The sequence below is a fragment of the Ceratotherium simum genome, chromosome 2 (assembly GCF_057802395.1).
Source record: "Ceratotherium simum simum isolate JZ-2026a chromosome 2, ASM5780239v1, whole genome shotgun sequence".
Taxonomy (NCBI): Eukaryota; Metazoa; Chordata; class Mammalia; order Perissodactyla; family Rhinocerotidae; genus Ceratotherium; species Ceratotherium simum.
The window spans coordinates 28983475-29003596 of NC_141901.1; the positions used below are offsets into that span (position 1 = coordinate 28983475).

At 40.1% G+C, this 20122-nt stretch overlaps 1 protein-coding gene across 6 annotated transcripts in view; it reads right to left on the reverse strand.

Annotated features, from left to right (window-relative positions):
- The window catches only part of CR2 (complement C3d receptor 2), a 34875-nt gene extending 15255 nt beyond the window's left edge, over positions 1–19620 (reverse strand). For 2 of the 6 annotated variants that reach the window (XM_087439684.1, XM_014783314.2), the window contains exons 1-16: positions 19469–19620; positions 11513–11692; positions 10196–10295; positions 9683–9768; positions 8713–9111; positions 7586–7762; positions 7401–7503; positions 6660–6745; positions 5062–5451; positions 3412–3600; positions 3227–3326; positions 2898–2980; positions 1976–2383; positions 1216–1392; positions 1029–1119; positions 654–730 (exon numbers count right to left, since the gene is read on the reverse strand). In XM_087439684.1, the coding sequence (XP_087295810.1) occupies positions 654–730; positions 1029–1119; positions 1216–1392; positions 1976–2383; positions 2898–2980; positions 3227–3326; positions 3412–3600; positions 5062–5451; positions 6660–6745; positions 7401–7503; positions 7586–7762; positions 8713–9111; positions 9683–9768; positions 10196–10295; positions 11513–11692; positions 19469–19526 (2704 nt within the window). In that variant the 5' untranslated portion in view covers positions 19527–19620. Of the gene's footprint in view, positions 1–653; positions 731–1028; positions 1120–1215; positions 1393–1975; positions 2384–2897; positions 2981–3226; positions 3327–3411; positions 3601–5061; positions 5452–6659; positions 6746–7400; positions 7504–7585; positions 7763–8712; positions 9112–9682; positions 9769–10195; positions 10296–11512; positions 11693–19468 lie in introns of those variants that run through there. The other 4 variants (XM_087439690.1, XM_087439700.1, XM_087439706.1 and 1 more) reach the window with 4 other exon arrangements.
- Between the last annotated feature and the right edge of the window lie 502 nt (positions 19621–20122).

A 20122-nucleotide genomic window follows, 5' to 3' on the forward strand; every position in this document is an offset into this window, starting at 1 on the left:
TCGTAGCTGCACATCCTTCTAGTTGCTGTATGTGGGACGCGGCCTCAGCACGGCCGGAGAAGCGGTACGTCGGTGTGCACCCGGGATCCGAACCCGGGCCGCCAGCAGCGGAGCGCGCACACTTAACCGCTAAGCCACAGGGCCGGCCTGAGTACTTACTTTTTGACAGGCAATTTTCTCATCTACAAAGTAGGGATAGTACCATTTAATTTAATAACGTTGAAGTCTGCAGTCTTATGCTAACGTTACAGATGAGAGGCTAGAATTTCAGAGAAGTCACATAAATTGCCCATGGTCACATTAAGCAGTAGAAACAGAATCTGAGTTCAGCTCCCACACCAATCCCCTTTCTCTCCACTAAACTACAGTGTACCCAAAATTAAGGATGGTGGCTCATATACTCACTGCCTTCATTATTCTTATACTCCTAAATCACAAAAAAGAATCAATAACTAAATACATTTAAATTAAGTGATTGCTATGCTTTGAAGTAGAAAAAGGTGACAGCAAAACCATACAACTATAACTGTTGACAAAGTTAATAGAACAGAATCTCACATTCTTATTCCTATAACATGGCCTAAAATAGAAATCTCCCAGGAAATGCATAGACCTCACATTATTTCAGGTCCTCTGTTATTTTTGCTACTTACCTTTACAAAGACGAATCTCCATAAACCAAGGAACCATGCCTTGACACAGCTGATAAACACTCTCACCTAACCGGTACCTAGAGACAAAGAGTTATGTCATTTTGTTATCCGGTGACCAGTAAGCTAAGCAAGAGCTATTGGCTCAAAAGCTGACTCACCACTTTCAGGACAAGAAGCTATAGGAACAAAAATGTAGCCCGCCTCAGCACTATCCATCCATTGCATAGGCATAATTTCCATGCATGGAAAAATAGCACGATCAACACTTCCATGAACACATGACACAGAAGGGCCTTTGAGATAAACTCTTACACAGAGCTTGCAGTGTGCACCGATAAGCCAGACCTAATTCAGGCTGAGACAGCCTTTACTCACCCTTCATCGCAAGCAGAGTTAACATCTGGTCTGATAAATTGATCCTGGGGTTTTATAAAGAGTTGTTTTCCTATAGGTTTACACTCTGCCACTAAGAAAAGACACTAGGATGAGAAATCAACTCAAGGTAATCTCAAAACCACAAAACATTTCTACACAAAACACATCTACATTCAAAGCCTGGCACCTTTGCATTTGGGGGCAGTGGGTGTCCACACCCCGTCAGAGGTACAACGTATGGATTCTTCTCCCACCAGCACATAGCCAGGGTCACAGCTATACTTGATGTATGTTCCAGGGTCAAAGCGAATCAGTTGTCTATCCTCCTTTCGCCCATTGAGGATTTTAGGAGGGGCTTGGCACTCTAAAAGAAAGGAAAAATAATTTTCTTATGTAAACAACAGAAAGAGACAAAGAAATTGTCATTAATGCTACAATTCCACTCTGGTGGCAATTGTATGGTACAGAAGGTATCTTGCAGCCCAGTTTTGGGTAATTTTTGATGAGTGGTTCTTAAGCTTTTCTTTCTTTTCTGCACTTAGGCTACTGCAGGTTTTATTCAGTTCCCACTCAGTGCTCTAACTCCTCTCTGTCTCTTCCTTTCTTAAGGAGTTATCTTGTACGCTTTTAATGGGAGATTCTGTTATATCTGTGGGTTGGGGGCTTTGCTTTTCCCTTTTAAGAAATCACTATTAAGACCAACAATCATTTTTACCAATTTTTTTCCCCAAAGAAATGGGCAACTTAGTGACTCCTAATTTTCTTCCCCCCAAGATACTCACAAAATGAAACAATGTTGGGGGGCGGTGTTAAGAAAGCCTTCTAGATAATTTATATGCACTATATTTAGTAGAATTGAGGGGACTAGAAACTGAAAAGACCCTGCTTAAGTCCATAACCCCTTCCTCTAACTCTTCAAAAAGATGAATCCGTATTGGAACACCCACCCTTTTCACAGACTGGTGCTGATGGCTCCCATGTGCCTTGACCATTACATCGGATTCTCTTGCTGCCCTTCATGGTGAAGCCAAACTCACAAGCAAATACCACAGTGTCATTATAGGAATATTGATCTTTCTGCTCAGATAATATTTGGCCTCTTAGGATCTGGGGAGGTAGACACTGAACCGCAGAAACAGAAAGTTCACAGCGTGGGGCAGGGCCACTCCAGGTCCCAGTCTTCTCACTATTAGTGGTACAACGGATACTGTGCTTCCCAATAAGGATGAAGTTCACTCCCTTCTCTGGGTCCGGGTCACAAGTGTAAGTGACTGTGCTTCCATATGGAACGTTCCCTGAAGAGCTGCCTGTATGTCTTCCATTGACAATAGGAGGAGGTGCTGGGCAAAGAATTTCTAGGGAAATTACAGACAGAAATGACAAGATTACAGCTGTATTTCAAACAAAGAATGCCTCAGAGGTTACTTGATACCACTCTCACATCCTAGGTTCAGGGACAGTGATACTTGAATCTGTAATGAATCAATCAAGACAGCAATAGCAATATAATTCAAAAAGTATGATTTAAAACTTTATTCCTGGCTATGTCTACTTTTCTGATCCTGTGATTTCTTGTACTGAATATACAAGCTCCTTTATGTACATGGTCTGGCTGCAAGTCTCCACAGCTTTCAGAGAAAGAAAAGCCTAGCAACTCTGTTTTACTTGAGTAAGCAAGGAATAAAAGAGGTAACTGGAGGATGCTTCAGTGAAGAACATGTCCCTTAAAGATCTTTAGGAGAGATGTTTGCTCTGTAAGATTCTGTACAGTAATGACTGAACCAGAAGCTTTTAGCTAAGCTGAGAATGCAGTGTCCTGTTGAGCCTCTGACCGAGGAACTAACTGCAAACCACAGTTGCCTAACCTACCTTTACATACTGGTATCTTGGTCCATGAAGCGACCTGTCCAACAATTACGCACTGACTAAATGGTTGGCCTTGTAATCGATACCTGGAGACAGAGAGTAGTCATTGAGAACTATTAAGCAGTTGGTGTTGTAGAACAGCCTCTACTTAAAATCTAAGACAAATTCACCTAATTTGTGTGCACCAATTATTTTTATCAGCATTATGTCTCATAACCTCACCCTAGGCTGTCCATAGATCCTCACAGAGGAGCCTTCTGCAAGTTTCACAGATCACACCATGCACATATAAGCCAAATGAATTAAATCTCATAGGTCCTCCAGACACTCACCCTTCATTACAGGAAAAGTTTACAGTTACGCCAACCCGAAACCTTGGAGGTCCCCTTATCTGCCCATTGGGAAGTGGTCCTGGAGGTTTACACTGTGCCTCTAAGAAAACAAGCCAAAGATGAGCAAAGTGTGGCAAATAACAGAATAGGCCAAATTCTTAAAACTGATTATAAATTTAGGGTACCTTTACATCTGGGAATACCAGCACTCCAGTATCCTGAAGACAGACATCTAATAGTCTTTTGTCCAACAAGCAAGTAGCCAGGTTCACAGCTGTAAGTCACAGACAATCCTGGGACAAAGGGGCCAACATTCTTCCCTGTGTGATGTCCATTGGCGATCATGGGAAGTGATGGACACTTCAGGGGGAAATCTTTACACACACACATCAGGAAAAAGGCCATCAGATGATACATCCTTCACAATCTAGAATTTGACTTAGTACATAGATCTAAATAAATGACGTGATCTATGGTAACCAGTCGTCATTAATTTTCAACTCAGTCTTTTAAAGGTGAAACAGGTGTGGTTTAATTGTATCCACTTTATACCACAAATAGCATATTATTTTTCATTTTTAGTTACACTTTGTGAATTATATTTGCCTTGTGAAAAATTTCAATTACCAATAAAAGTCCGTTTTCACCCATACTCTCATCCTACCCTTAAGCCTATTCTCTGCTCCAAAAGTAGCATGTTATTTAGGGGGTTATCCTGCCAGACATCAGTGACATAGTTTTTTGGGATTCTATATGTGATACATACATACACACATATTGTGTGTGTGTGTTTGTGTACTCAATACATATTATTCTATGCCTTGCTTTCTTTGCTTAATAATATGTGATATCTTTCCATGTCAATACATATAGGTCTATCTAAATCTTTATAAAGGCTTAAGTGTTTTCCATGGTCACCCCATTTTGTGACTATCTTAAGATCTTCCCTACCTCCAAGATTATATATCTATATATAGATAAATAGATTCATATTTTTCTAATGATTTAATAGTTTTTTAACTCTTTAATTGATTTAGAATTGATCAATATTGCTCATTATTAAGAAAATAAATAGCTAATTTTGATGGCATAATTTTTGTCAATATTGCCAGTCCCTGTAACTGTGTAATTGAAATTCAGATTTAGATTTCAGTAGCAACATAAACCAAACCAAATGAAAAGGAAATGAAGAACTTACAGTAGTCCCTATTTTCAAAGTCATTTGATTTGAACTGTTATGGCTTTAGGAGATGACTTCAGGAAAATAGTGGATCACTTCAGAAAGTGTTTATAGAGGCCACAGAGAACAAGACATCATTTCTGCCAGACTATATTAACAGCTCTTTACAGATGAGCTTTAAATCCATTGGATGTATTTTCGCTATTAGATCCCATATTCCTTCTCAATTTATCAGTAACCCAGACATATAGTTTAAAACCATCTAATTCCCACAACCCCAACAAACTCTAGACCCCATCTTTGTGAGACTCATTCCATTGAATTATTAGGTATGCTCAGTTACATTTTTCCATTATACTTTAAAATTCTTTGCTCTATTGACGTTTGTTGAATGAACATTTATACCCCTCCATTACTAAGAAAAACAGGAAACCATAATTTTTTCCCTTTCCCTGGCTTCCTCCCTCCACCCCCACCATTCACACATCCACACTGTTCTTCCTGCAGAATGAGACAAAACTTACTGGCTTCCTCCCTCCACCCCCACCATTCACACATCCACACTGTTCTTCCTGCAGAATGAGACAAAACTTAATCTGTACAGAAATACAAGGCTCAAACCTCCCAACTCGGTTTTATTTTTGTTTATACTCACCACTCTCACAGGTTGGTAGTGGTGTCGGACCCCACGTTTTATTTGCTTGGCACCAAACAGATTTGTTTCCTTTCATGGTGAAGTTGAAATTACAGCTAAACGTCACAGAATCACCGTGTTTGTATGGTGGTTTAGACATTTTATTTCTGTATCCCCCTGGTACTATGGGCTCAGAGCAAACAGTATGTTTACTGTAATATTCACATGTAGGAGCAGCTTTATCCCAGACTCCTTTCACTTGGTCTTTACTTCTACAAAAAATATTTCTTTCTCCAATGAGGCGGAAGGCACTTGAACAACTGTACCTTACCACAGTGTCAAGAGGTATGGGGCCAGAAAGGTAACTACTCCAACCATTTTTGATAGGAGGAGGAGGGTCACAAAAAATCCCTGGAAAGTAGAAAAGGAAATATGTGGTCATACTGATCATGAAAAGAAAAAGATTCAAATTTAGATAAAAGGTCAAAATATAGGTCATGTTACTTTTTCAGAGACAGACTTAGAAATCTGTGTAATTTATTTCTTACTCATAGTCCCTGCTTATACCCAAGCTCCTAAATTCTTACCTTTCTCTTGATCGTCAGCAAACAAATCAATATAGGACTATACTCACCATCTTGACCCAACAGTAACAATGAAACAGAATTTATTGAATAGTTCTGAGTCTAATCAATTTTAATAATGAAACAAAAGGCAAACAGCACATGAAAATAATATGTTAATAACATGCTAATCACATGTGGGGAGCCACCATGGACTAATAAAATTTGGGCTCAGTAGACTGGTTTCACATGTCCACTGTCATTCAATAGCTGTGTGACCTTAGGCAAGTCTTACCCTCTCTAAGCCTCAGTTTCCCAGTCTGTAGTATAATTCAAGCTATTTCATAAGGTTGTAATAAGAATCCAGGGAGATAAAAGTACCTGGAAGGGGCAAGTACAATACCTGGAACATACTAATTATTCAATGCCTGTTTCAAACACGCAACTGGGGCTAAATGTGGTGAGACCACATTCTGTCCAGCTACTACGGATACTGTAGCCTCACTACAGGTCATTTGTCATCCTTTGATGCTGGATCCCTTTGAAAAAGCCACAGGAAGTGATCAGAGGTTTTGAATAATGACCTCATAGCCTTTATTTACTTGTCCTAATTGACATGAAGGATATTAATTGTTTAGAGCTGTGTTGGTATATGCACACCTTTCCTGAGTGAGTCTCAGAATAAAGGGAAAATTGCCAACCTCAACAACTTGCAGTTGATTTCCATTTAGCTCCAATAGTTGCTCATCAGTAGAGGAACTGGCATAAGAAGACATGGCCAAACCATTTCAGCACCATTTCATTCATCAATGCTACTCAGTTTCAGTAGGGGTAACTTTTGAGAGCCTTTATCTTTATACATATAAAATACTCAATACAATATGTAGTCAATTGAATAAAGTTAGTCTTGGTCTGCATTCTAGAACATACAGAAGAGTGGCATATATATGTTCAAAGCACACATACAGATAAGATGTTATAATTGATAAATGCATGAGAACGCACCACAAATCAAGAGGCAAGATTCATGCTTGATTATTTTTGCTTTCTACTCACGTTCACAGACAGGAAACTTATTATTCCAGAGTACACTCATTCCTTCTGAGACACACTGACTAGAAGATTTGCCATTTAACCGGTACCTTAAACAATAAGGGGTAGCAAATTGTCACCAGAACAAACCAATTCTCAGTTGCATGGAATTAATCGCTTCTCCCAAATATATGGTATTAATGGCTCTATTTTTTTTAAGCATTTAAGGAAAAAGTCCAAGATTGTTTGTGAATCAGTTCAGCTACGTGATGACTTCAGACCAGGTAAAAACAAAGAGAAAAAAATTCAAATGATCATATCATTTTTTATGAATTCTCCCTTTCCTCTTTGGCATCCAAATGTCGAGATTCTCTTGACCATTTAGAAGGGGAAAAAACCTCCGTTCCTAGTGAAGAAAACATCAAAGATTTTGTTTCCTAAGTTCACCCCAAAGAGCCCCTTTTACTGAACTCCCATCATTTATTCACTCTCCATAATAGAAGCCTTAACCTCTGACCCCAAACTTTGCTTTTTCAAATGATGAGAGGACAATTCCCAGCTTTGGCTGGCCATGCACAATACATACACTTGGAGAAAACCAACAGGATTTGCTTAATAACAGAATTCTTAATCATAAAATGTAAAGAAAAGGAGAGAAAAAAATCAGAAGGAGAAAAAAATTTTAGCTATCTTTAGAGATCACATTTTGCAATGCTTAGCTATAGATCCTAGGTCTTAATTCAGGGCCTGTCACCTCACACTCACCCCTTATCACAAACAAATGAAACCTCTGCCCCAAGCTGGAGATTAGGAGGAGCCACCACACGGCCGTTGAGAAGTTGGTTTGGAATGGCATCGCATGATTTCACTAGGAAAAAAGAGACAAGGCTGGCACATGAAAAGTTAGGAAACAGTTGAGTTTCCTTCAGATGGAATAGAGCTTTAGGCACCTTCACATCTGGGGGCTCTATGGCTCCAGGTTCCCAAGGATGTACACTGCATAGGGTTAGTTCCAATGAGAGTGTAGCCAGGCTCACAGCTGTAGGACACTTCCTGTCCAATTTGAAAGAATTTCTTATCCATTTTGTTATAATTACCATGGTGGATATGTGGAGGTGGCAGACACCCTGAGAAAAGAACAGGACCAGAGGCCTTTTATTTCTGAAATAAGAACTTTCTTCTCTACAACTTAAGCCAACTTGGAGTTGGGAGGGGTAAGATGAAGATAGTCATGTCAACTCTCCTAAGTGTAAGGCAGAGACTCCTTTGGGAGAGATGTGGAATGGGGCTAACACGCATTACTTTTTTTAGACATGAGGAACCATGAACTATCTGCTTTCCCTATCTTGATCTATGCCAGGAAACATTATACCCACTAACTATTTTCCATTTTATTTAACTAAAACTGTCTTGGATATCTTCTCACTAATATTGTAGCTAAGGGAAACAAACTATTGTAGTACATTTTCACCTCCAAAATCTACCTCTTTCTTCCTGCTCCCCAAACTAGGTTGATGAAGTTTCTGAGCCTTGTGGGAGGGGCTCCCAATGTTGCCAGGTTTCTGGTAAGTTAGGCATTTCTCAATAAGAGTAGGGGAGAAAGGGAGAGTTGGGGAGAGACTCACTCTTAATTCTAGCCTTTTCCATAAAGGCTACATTTTTCAATATGAGAATGTATTATGTCTACAGATTTTTGAATCAAGTTCTTACATCAGCCAATTTCCCCCACTGGCATGGCCAATAGTATTGAGAATTTATTTTACTCTCATTTAAATAAAATCTAATCATATACATATTTTGGAAAAATATCTCTGATCATTGGCTCTGGTGCTTTTTTTCTGAAGTGTCTTCTAATGTCCCCTACATTAATGCAGATCTAGCACTATCCCAGAATATAGTAAATTTCCTACCTCTTCAACATTTAGATACTACTTTCAAAGTTTACTTTCAAATTCTTTAACCAGGATACCCAACCACATATACTATCTTTTTCCTCCTCTTCTCATAGGTACTATATATCTATTCCTCCAAAAGTCTCATTTTATTTCTAGATCCCCAAAGTTTCAGCCCAACTCACCCTTGAAGCACATTGGCAGTGGAGGATTCCATTTGCTGTTTGGTTGGCACCATACTGTGTTGCTGCCTTTCATGGTAAAGCCAGGCTTACACTTAAACATCACAGTATCATTTAAGGAAAATGAACGTCTAAATCCAGATTCCATAATTCCATTTTCAACTTCTGGAACTGGGCATTTGACTAGAGTAATACACTGAGGGGGAGGGCTGCTCCAGATGCCAACACGATTGTCTTTGCTGGTGCAGTATATTGATGGCTCACCCACGAGGTCAAACAGCTTTTTCCCATTCTGTCCAACATGGCACTGATAAGTCACCACCATTCCATAGTAAAAGTCCTCTCTACTGCTGCTGTAAAAGTCCCCATTGGAGATGGCTGGGGGTGGCTCACAAGCAATAACTTTTTAGGGGGTAGGTGGGAAAAGAGAGAAGGCATTTAAATGTTATACCTTCTGGGATTTTTGTCTTCACTCTCACAAACCAAACTTCAACTCATCCTACAATTAATCCATATTGTTGAAATTGTGTATCCTCATCTCAAAGATGGTTCTAAATAGGAAGTAGCAAAGTAGAAAGATACATGGAACTGGCCTGATGAAAACTCAAAAAGCTATGAGCTGGTCACCAATCCCCACCCCCAGAGTACAGATAAACTGTTATTGGAGGCATCTAGGGTGGCCTACATTTTGCATAAAATAAAGTTGGCAGTGTATAATCTTGTGGTATATTTTAGGTGTAAGCACTTCTTCACTATAAAATAACTTATCGTCAAAGGAGAGTAATCAAAGGAAAGTGTAGTGGGATTGGGGGGCATGGAAGAAGATAAACAAACCATAGGTCTGTGCCAGACTACCCAAACCAAGTACCCAACCACTCCTGGGTACACATTTTGATGTGTGGATGCCCAATTTCCCTCTAGAAGGGGACAAGAGGAATTACATAGGGTGCAATAAAGGGATCGTTTTACTCACTTTCACAAAAAGGCATGTCGTTATCCCAGGTTACAATATTGTCTGAGATAATACATGTAGCAGAAGAGTCACCAATGAGTCGATATCTAAAGACAAAGAGATGAGTGATCATCTCCCAGCTAGACAGACATTTTAGGAAAGCTTAGTTCTTTTTCCACTGAAAGAATGGCAAAGAATAGAATATCATGTATGATAAATAGTGGTGATAGACTAGGGACTCTTATAAAAGATTCAACAATCTAAAGCCAAATGAAATTTGGCCTCCTCATCAGTAAAACTAAGAATTAAAATTGGAATAAAAGTAGCCCAAACTTCCTTCTCTTCTAGGGATCCTCTAGTGGGTAATCCTGAAGAGTTTTTCTGGAGCAGATCAGAGCGGCGATTCTCATTTTGCTTATCTGTTTTTAAGGGTAGGTGGTGATTACTCAGATCTCTTTTGGAAGACTGATGGTTTCTGGTTGAAATTACTGTTCTAATACCCATGTACCCTAAAGATGTCTCCTGCCAACTCACCCTTTATCACAAGAATATGTAATTGTTGACCCAAACACGATACCCATGGGTGTAAGGACAGAGCCATGGAGGAGTTCTCTAGGACTCATACATGATTTACCTACAAGGGAAAACAAAATAAAACAGCATTTGGGACTGGGATTTGGGGGACGTTTTGTGTTTTATATTAAATCCCAACCTGACTGTACTTGCTGACTAGTCTATTTATCTTTATTCAAAGAAATTTTTGACATTTACAAAACTTCTGTCTTCCAAGGGATCAGTCAACTCCAGAATACTATTTGTTTAAAGCACATAGTCTATATTTCTGATCATGGATGCAAACATTATTTGTGGTCAACCATAACTTAGAATCTCTATTTCCCCTTTTATATTCTGTCAGTTGATGGCAACATCTACCAAGTCTCATGGCTTAAAAAAAACCTCATAGTCATCATTTCCTTTTTGTAACTCATCCTCTACCCCCTGCCCTTCATTCAATTGGTCACCAAGTTTTAGTGACCAATTAAAAATCTCTCTTCAAACCAACTATTTTGCCACTGCTGTAATCTCTCATTGGATGACTGATTAACAAAATTTACGTTTCTAACTCTGGTCTCCATTGGTCCAATACATATTCTATACATATTATCTTTCAGAAGCACAAATATGGTCATGCCACTCCCCACATTTAAAAATTTACAATGACTTACCATTGTTTATTAGAAAAAAATGCAGGGCCTGTGACAATTAAGCTCCAATCCACTTAATCAACTACTATTCCTCACCATGCACCTTATACTCCAATCACACTGAATTTTTCTATTTTCCAAAGACATCATGTTTTTTCATACCTTTATGCTTTTGCATAAATTACATCATAGTACAGTATTTGTTTAAAAGTAAGTCTTTACAACTAGTATAGGAGTTCTTCAAAGACAGAAACTAGCAGATTAATTTTTATGTCTCTCTCTAGCCTCATCATCTAGCCTAGTACTTCATACCTCATGATTACTCAAAAATATTTCTTGAATTTAATGGGGTAAGAATGAGGTGAAACTAATATTCCCTGTGTACTAACTTCTAACCTCACTCTAACACAGTTCAGAGACCACAGAAGAAGGTCATGGAGATTACAGGCTTAACAGGGTTGACCAGCTGTGATGAATTAACCCCAAGACCCAAAGCCCTTAGGAGTAAAAGAAAACATGAAGAACCCAGGAGCCCCCTTCATTTGAGATTACTTACTAATTTACTGGTCTTTTATCAGGAAAATAAAGGTTAGCCCATAGAGATACACTGATAGAACCAAAGATGCCTCTGTTACAGATTACTCACGTTTACAGAATTGCTGAGCATCTGACCACTTGGAGGTGTTTAGGCAGGTGGCAAAGAATGACCTCTTGATATACCCAGGAAGGCATTCATATTCCCAAGTTGTCCCAACAGCAAACTCAAACTGATCACTCTGAATTTTAGGCTTAGCAAAAGGATACCTTGGCAGGAACTTACACTGACCTAGAGACAAAGACCACAGGAATATCAAAACTAAGAGAGGCTAAAACTTCTACTCTGCTTCTGTTTTGCCACCAATTACCCTGACAAATTTGATCTTGAGAAAGTAAACCTAAAATTGGGCAATATTTTCTGGGACAAAGAACATATATCTTGCAGTAGGGGTGCAAATACAGAGAAATAAGCTCAGAAGTTCAAAGACTTTTTTAGGATAGACTTTAGAGGAAGAGCTTGAAAAAATCATTTTTCACAAAGTTCCATAAAGACCCTGTAGTCGTTTCATCTTCCTACAACCTCATAAATAAAAACTAAAACCTTAAAAATAAAAACTTTTCTGGGATAGCACAGAAAACTAAAGTACATTAGAGACCTTGTAAGCTTAGCATATGTATGATCCTCTAAAATTACTTCAATGAACTAACATTATTATCTTAGTCATTAAAACTTTAGATCGTAGCAAGAAGAAAATATGTCTATTTATTATTCTTCATTATTTTGTTACATTAACCTAGTAGAGTAATATGCCCCCTAAGAGAGCTTAGTAAATACTTTCTGATGGGATAGGTACTAGATAAAAGGAACTACTTATTTCAAGGCAGTTCCCTGTGAATTAAAATAATAATAATATCAATAATGAAATGAATATTATCCCAGGAGATAGGTAAGAAACTGTAACACTCATATACTTGAGGATGTACCTGGAAAAGTCATTTTTCTAGGTATGAAAGAGAGCTCAAGTTTCAACTCCAGAATGGCGGTATATTTGAATATCAAATTTATAAATCTCCTTCTTTTTCAAACAATTCTGGGATAGGTAGAAGTGAAAGTCAAAGAACAAACATGGACTAATTGACACAAAGACAGACACAGAGCTACTAAGGTTGCAGCCAGGCCCAGCCTTTCTGTAGCCCGACACTCTAATGGAGAAGTCATATAGACTGGATCTAAGAATGGCTATCACTGTTGGGACCCAGATCTCACGGTACGTCTCTTTCTGTTTCTTTGCTCAACTCCTTTGGTTTCCTCCTTTAACACCTACAAATGTCCCCAAGTGCACACCTGTGCAAACAGCAAGACTCTATAGGGAAAGTCAAGATTTGACCTCAATGAAGACCGTCTTCACAACCCTGACATTACTTGTACCAGTTCACCCTAATCAAGAGATTTGCCTGTAATTACCAATGTGAATAAGGACAATACCAAATAATTCTTTACAAGCTGGAAAACCAATTTAAATTTATAAGATTTAATCAGTAGCAATGACATGGACTAAGATGGCACCAAGATCTTGAAGCAGCAAAAGCAGAAGGGTACTTTATAACATGACCTTATCTTAGGACCTTATAACATGACCTATCTCCATAAAGGAGATAAGAATCACATTTTTCTGGATGAGAAATAATGGGAAATTCTTATCCCCAATTAGGGGATCTGGGGACTCTCTCTTTCTTTGAGGACACTAGCTCTCATTAGTAATAAAATTGCCAAAATACCAGGTCACACAACAGAATTTCCAGCGATCATGTTCTCTTCCATATCAGAAAAGGGACAGTTAGTCCACGAACCATTAAGTAACATGAATTTTTCTTCAGAGTCATTGCACCCTCTTCACATCTTTCTAAAATCAGGAGTAAAACTCACAGTAGATTATGATTGGATCTAAAATAGAAGATAGTGGCAAAACATTGGCATATACATCCCTCAAACCATGTTAAAAACTAACTAAGCAAAGCAGTTTCTGGAGGACAGGGATACGTTTAAGTCTTCATTTGGATCCAAGGGGCTTTACCTGGAATGGCTTAGAAATCTATTTGAAATTAATGAAGAACAAGTATATAAAATAATAATAAAACTGAAAGTTAAGTCAGCAGAAAGCAGGTAAGAGGAGAAATTATCATTGAGAATGAGAATTATTATAATCAAATGCCTTAATACTGATTTTCCTGGCTATTTGATCATTTCTGAATGGCAGTTATGCATATTAACCAAGGTATTGCCCTTGGAGATACATCAGTGAACTTTAGAGACAAGGTTCCCACCCTCATGGAATTTATATTCCAATAGAGGAAGACAGATCATAAATAAATACTGGTAAACAAATAGATGATATGTAAAGGAAGTAAACAGAGTGATGTGAAAAATGTAATGCACTAGAAGGAGGAGGGGACGACATGGCATACAACTTCAGTTATGATGATTAAGGACGGCCTATCAAGAGGAGACATTTGAGTTGTGACCGAAGGATAAGGAGCCAGCCAGGCAAAGTGCTTGGAAAAAGCATTTCAGGCCGAGGCCTAACAGCAGGGATGGATTTGCTGTGCGTTAGGGATAGACAGAAGGCAAGTGTGGCTGGAAGGTAGTGATCAAAACAGAGCGGTATGAGATCAAGTTAGAAAGCTCAGTAGAAGGAATCATGTAGGGCTTCTTAGGCGACAATAAGATGTCTGGATTGTATCCTGAGTGGAAGGCATTGGAGAATTCAAGCCGGAGAGTCACATGGCCTGATTTACCTTTTAAAAAGAATAGTCTGGCAGTTGGGTGGAGAATGGACTGGACTGCTACTCTTAGAAGCAGGGAGTGCAGTCTAGAGGCTATTACTGTAGTTCACACATAAATTGAGGCCTGGATTTTTTACGGTAGTTAAGACATGGGAACAACCTAAATGTCCATCAATGGATGAATGGAAGAAGTTGTTGTGTATACATACAATGAAATGTTACTCAGCCATAAAAAAGTGAGGAAATTCCACCATTTGTGACGACATGGATGGACCTTGAAGGCATTACGCTAAGTGAAAAAAGTCAGACAGAGAAACAGATAACTGTATGATCTCACCTATATATGGAATCTAAACTAAACTAAACAAAACAAAGCACCAAACTCATAGAAAAAGAGCTCAGATTTGTGGTTACCAGAGGCAGGGGCTGGGGGCAAGGGGAATTGGAAGAAGGTGGTCAAAATATACAAACTTCCAGTTTAAGATAAATAAGTACTAGGGATGTAATATACAACATAATGACTATAGTTAACACTGTTCCATGATATATAAGAAAATTTATTAAGAGAGTAAATCCTGAGTTCTCATCAAAAGGAGAAATTTTTTTTCTTTTCTTTTTATTGTATCTATATGAGATGATGGACGTTAACTAAACTTATTGTGGTAATCATTTCACAATATATGTAAATCAAACCATCACGCTGTACACCTTCAACTTATACAGTGATGTATGTCAATTTTTCTTAATAAAACTGGGAAAAAACTTTAAATTAATGCTTTCTGAAATAACTGTCTGCTCTAAAACTTTGGAATCTTGTAGCATGGAAGGGCTACAAGAAATATAATGAAGAGAAATAAAATATTAGTAATTACTATCAAAGCATTGGTTTTAATCCAAGACTTAGCATTTAATATGTTGGCTCAAGCACTGTAGAGTTTATTTAAGAGTTTCATTCTCTAGCATATTGAAGCATGGAACAAATAATGCCCTACAGTGAATGAAACTAAGAAGCTGTGAGTAAAAGGAGTACTTGATAAAATTTATGTATGACACCTTTTAAATTTCTTGGACTGTCATGTACTTTTGGTGGGCATTAAATGATTATTTGCTTATATATTTTTTCGCTTCATGTCAAAAATGTGTTTATTCTTTTGTTGTATTCTAGTCATTAAAATATTCGTTTAATTTTTAAAAAATGAGGCTTGGACCACAGGGAAACAGAAGCGGATGAATTTGGAATATATTTTAGAGGTGGAATTGACAAGATTTTTTGTTGTATTGTATGTGGGGCTAAGGAAATGGGAGGATTCAGTGATGATTTCTAGGCTTTTGACTTGAGGTACCTGATTGATGGTAATAACATGTACTGGGATGGGAAAGCCTTGGAAAGGATCAGGTTTTGTGTGTGTGTGTATGTGTGTGTTGTGGGGTGTGTGCAGAATTGGTTCCCTTTTACACTTGGTATATTTAACACACTTACTGGGCATCCAGACAGAGATGCCAAATAGGCTGTTGGATGTACAAATTTGCTGCTCAGTAGAGAGGTCAGGACTACAGATAATAAATATGAGTCATCAAAATATAAATAGTATTTAAAGCCATGAAACTGGATGAGATCTCTTACGAAGAAGGTATGGAGAAAAACAGAAGAGACCCAGGACTGAGCCCCAAGACCCTCTAATATTTAGAGATAGGGCAAAAGAGACTAAGAGTAACCAGAGAGAAAATATAGGTAAGAGTGTCCTGTTTTAGCAGATGAGAATTAAAACTGTTTCAAGAGGGAGGAAGTAGTCAGCTTTTGCTGAAAGATTGAGAAAGATAAGGATAGAAAAATGACCACTGGATTTGCCAGCATGAAGGTCAGTAGTGGCCTTGCTGAGAGTGGCTTCAGGAGAATGGTGGAGAAAGAAGCCTGTCTGGAGTGGGTTAAGGAGATAAAGAAATGTGAGCAAGTAGTCAATGAGAAGTTTTGCTGAGAAGGATGAGAAGAGGGACAGAAAAATGGAGTGCCATTGGGTCATGAGAAGTGCCCCCTCCCAACAAATAAAGGATGTCCTGAGGCATATTTAACTGCTGGTGGGGTTGATCCAACAAAGACAAATGGATGATGGAAGACAGGGGATATCTGCAGAGTAAAGTACTTGCAAAGGCAAGAGAGGATGGAATGTGATCGTGAATATAGGAAGATGACTTTTGTCAGGAGAAAGGATACTTTTTCCATTGTTACAGGAGGAAAAAGAACATTCTTATTGACTCCTAGTTACATGCTAGTGCTAGAGATTCATCAGGCAATAAGATAGATGAAGGCCTTGCTCTCATGGAACTTGTGTTGATGAGAGCACAAACAATGAGGGAACAAACATCAAATAAGTAAATAAACAAGAAGGTTTCATATGATGATAGGTGCTCTGTGGAAAATAGAACACAGTTACGTGACAGAGAGTGCACTGGAGTACGCACTATTTCAGAGAGGAGTCAGAGAAGAGTGACAGGGGAGCTAAGACCTCAGTGTGGAGAAGGAGACTGGCAAGGGATGATCTGTAGGAAGAGCATTTCAACAGGGGAAACACCTAGTGCAAAGGCTAAACAAACATGGCTGTGTTCAAGGAATGGAAAGAAAGCCAGTGTGGCTGGAGCAAAGGGACTGAGGGGGAGTACAGAGAATTCAGAGACAGGCGGAGCCTGTAGTCAAAGATAAGGGGCATGGATTTTGTTCCAATGTGATGGGAAGCTGTTGGCAGCTTTTAAGCAAGAGAGAGAAAGGATCTGATCTCAGATGGAGGTAGATGATTAGAAAATGAGAGAATTCCTATTTGATGATTTTGTTTTCTTAGTATAGGATGAGGTGAGGCTGTCGGTCAAGGCAAGAGTGAAATTTAAGAGTGCAGGAAATTTGAATCAGTTTATGCAAACAGACAAAATGAGAAAGTGGGAAAACACTCTAAGAAGGAAATTTGCTTCCCATATGACTTGCTCACAGCACTGTGTCCCAGAGACACTTGGTTTAGAATCTTCCAGAATGCTTGTTAAACCTCAGCTTCTTGGGCCACATCCCAAACCTATGAATCTCTGGAGGGTGAGGTGGAACCCAGGAATCTGCATTGTAAAAAGGCACCTCAAGAGTTTCTTAACCATGCTCAAGGGCAGGAACTGGCCAAGAGCCAACGGACAGTTTGCGGAGAGGTCATAGTAAGAGCAAAAGTCAGGAGGGGGGCGTGGGCAAAGCATGAGAAAAGGACCATGGGGTGACGTCAGGCAAAAGGACAAACAGTGTGTTCTTGATAGGAAGCAATGGGGAATGGGAGGGGCTGCTCACAAGAGATCCAATTACAAAAGCTTGACAGGCTGAAGAGATTAGATTTTATCCCACAGGCAGTAGTAAGCCCTTTTAGGTTTTTGAGCAAGGGAGTGGAATAATGAAAAAAAAAGTATTTTTTTAAATTTTGGTTTTCACCATTGGAAATGTTAAAGAGACTGGTATCAGAGTGACCTGTAAGAGAGGAGGTTGTTACACATGTAATTATAATGCTTAGGATTACAATACTGGTATAAAAATACAAACAACAGAAGCAAATTAGCTATGACAGTTGGCAGATAGGTAGACTTGGTCTTTCCTGTGTCTGGAGATAAGTGACCTAGAGGATGGTCCTGCTCTGGTACTGGGAAGGGGATGCTCCCGCATCCTTGGAGGGGATGATGAATTGGCAGAGCTAGTGAGGAATTTCATTTTCAATTGATAATATCCTTTCTGAAATTTAGACATAGAAATGGCAGGCTGGTGAGAAGTCAGGTCTGGAACTGTGCCATACAGAGGTGTTAGAGAAAGTTGTGAATGGGCATTTGTTCACAGGGAATTAATACCTATGTAGGAGAGAGGGAGATGACAATAATGGTTTGGGGAAATATTCAGTTAAGGATCAGGAAAAGTAAAATGTCTGGAAGCAGACAAACTAAGTTGTAGGTACCAATGTATGCAATATCCCTTAACAAGCTGGGGTAGTTAAGCTTCAATGCTGGCTCCATAAAAACAGATCTATACAGTAGTCTTATTACTAATATTTAGTAATAACAACTAACATCTAACTTTCATTTGCCTAATTTCATCTGATATTCAGGGCAGCTCAGTAAGATGCTAGGGCAGCTTATAACCAGCTTCATTTTACAGATGAAGAAACTGAGGATCAGGGAGTTAAATGACTTGCCAAAAGTCACCCAGTTATTGAGGTCTGCATATAGTAAACTTCTTAATAAACTAGGAATTCACTGTACCCTGGAGATAATTAGAAAGTTAGACCCATCTTATCACCAAGAGACTCTAATCTTAAGAAATTACAATACTTTAAAATTAAGCCAACCTGGGGGTAAAAGTTATAACAGACGTTGAATAAGACGTTCCGGAGCCCTCCTCGTTACAGAAGATAAATAACACGGAAACAACTGTTCTTTTGTGTGTGTGTGTGAGGAAGATTAGCCCTGAGCTAACATCCATGCCAATCCTCCTCTTTTTGCTGAGGAAGACCGGCCCTGGGCTAACATCCGTGCCCATCTTCCTCTACCTTATATGGGACGTCGCCACAGCATAGCCTGACAAGCTGTGCGTTGGTGCGCGCCTGGGGTCTGAACCCGCGGCCAGCAGCGGAGCGGGCGCTCTTAACCGCTATGCCACGGGGCAGCCCCACTGTTGTTTTAGTTCACGTTTAACTTTTCTAAATAACTCCAAGTATCTATCTCTTAGGATTTCTTTACCAACATCACATCAAAGTTCAAAAAAATATGAGAACCATGCCTGGAAATCAGACGTTATTCTTATTCTGGGAAGGCAGCAGGAGGTTCTGCTGCTTTTACTAGTCAAGAGCGAGTTTAGTGTATGCAGAAACTCCCGCGCCTAGCGGAGCGTGTAGCCGATGTTTCTGCACACATCATGTGCGGTTACGTGGCCAGCGTTACCCATCGCAGACCTCCTGGCCCAGAGCGATGAGCACCTGCTGAGTCCCGAGGGCAGGGAGCCCAGAGCGAGCACACCACGGGCCACACTGGGTAGATAATACAATGCCCCTCTGCGGTGCAGCCTCCGGTTCTTGTGGTCCCAGCCCCGGGAGGAGCGAGTGAGGGCATTCAGGACCAAGAGAACGCGGGGCTCCCCCAAACCGAGCGAGAGGCAGGCAAGCGTCCGGCACTGCCCCCACCTTCTCTCTTTTGACTACTCTGCTTTGCACCGCGACACAGAGACGGTCCCTGCCCCAGACGCGTCCCTACCTCCGCGCTCCCCCTCCCAGCTCACCGAGGACCCCTGGCGCGACGAGAGCCAAGAAAACCCAGAGCAGGCCCGCGGCGCCCATGCCACGGCGGCAGCCCCAGCGGCGGGATGCGTTCCGAGACCCGCGAGCCTCCAGCAGTTGGGGGAGGGCAGGGTTGTTGCAGGAGACAGCTGGCAGCAAGAGAAGGTGGGCCTTTAAATACTGTCGGGCACCACGTGCTAGCTTTGCGCGCACACCTGCGGGCTGCCTGGGGGCGGGACGCTGGCGCGGGTAAGGAGGACAGAGGCGGCGAGGGGCAGGCCAGAAGGGGCGGGCCAGAGGGGGCGGGCGGGGCACAGGAACTCTGACCCGAGTCCTTGGCTCCGATTCTAGTCCTTAGTGCAGTGGCTTTCCAACTTGCTTGACCTCGCAACCCAGTGCGTCCACTTTTGTCTCTGTCTGTCTGTCTCTCTCTCTCTCTCAAACTTACAAGTTTCAAAAAATAGTACTCATCCTTACTAATCTACAATGTTCTGTTCTATTCTATTCTATTCTATTCTATTCCAATCTATTCTATTCTATTCTATTCTATTCTATTCTATTCTATTCTATTCTATTCTATTCTATTCTGTCCCGTCCCGTCCCGTCCCGTCCCATCGCATCCCATCCTATTCTATTATTCTGGTTTGGATCCACTA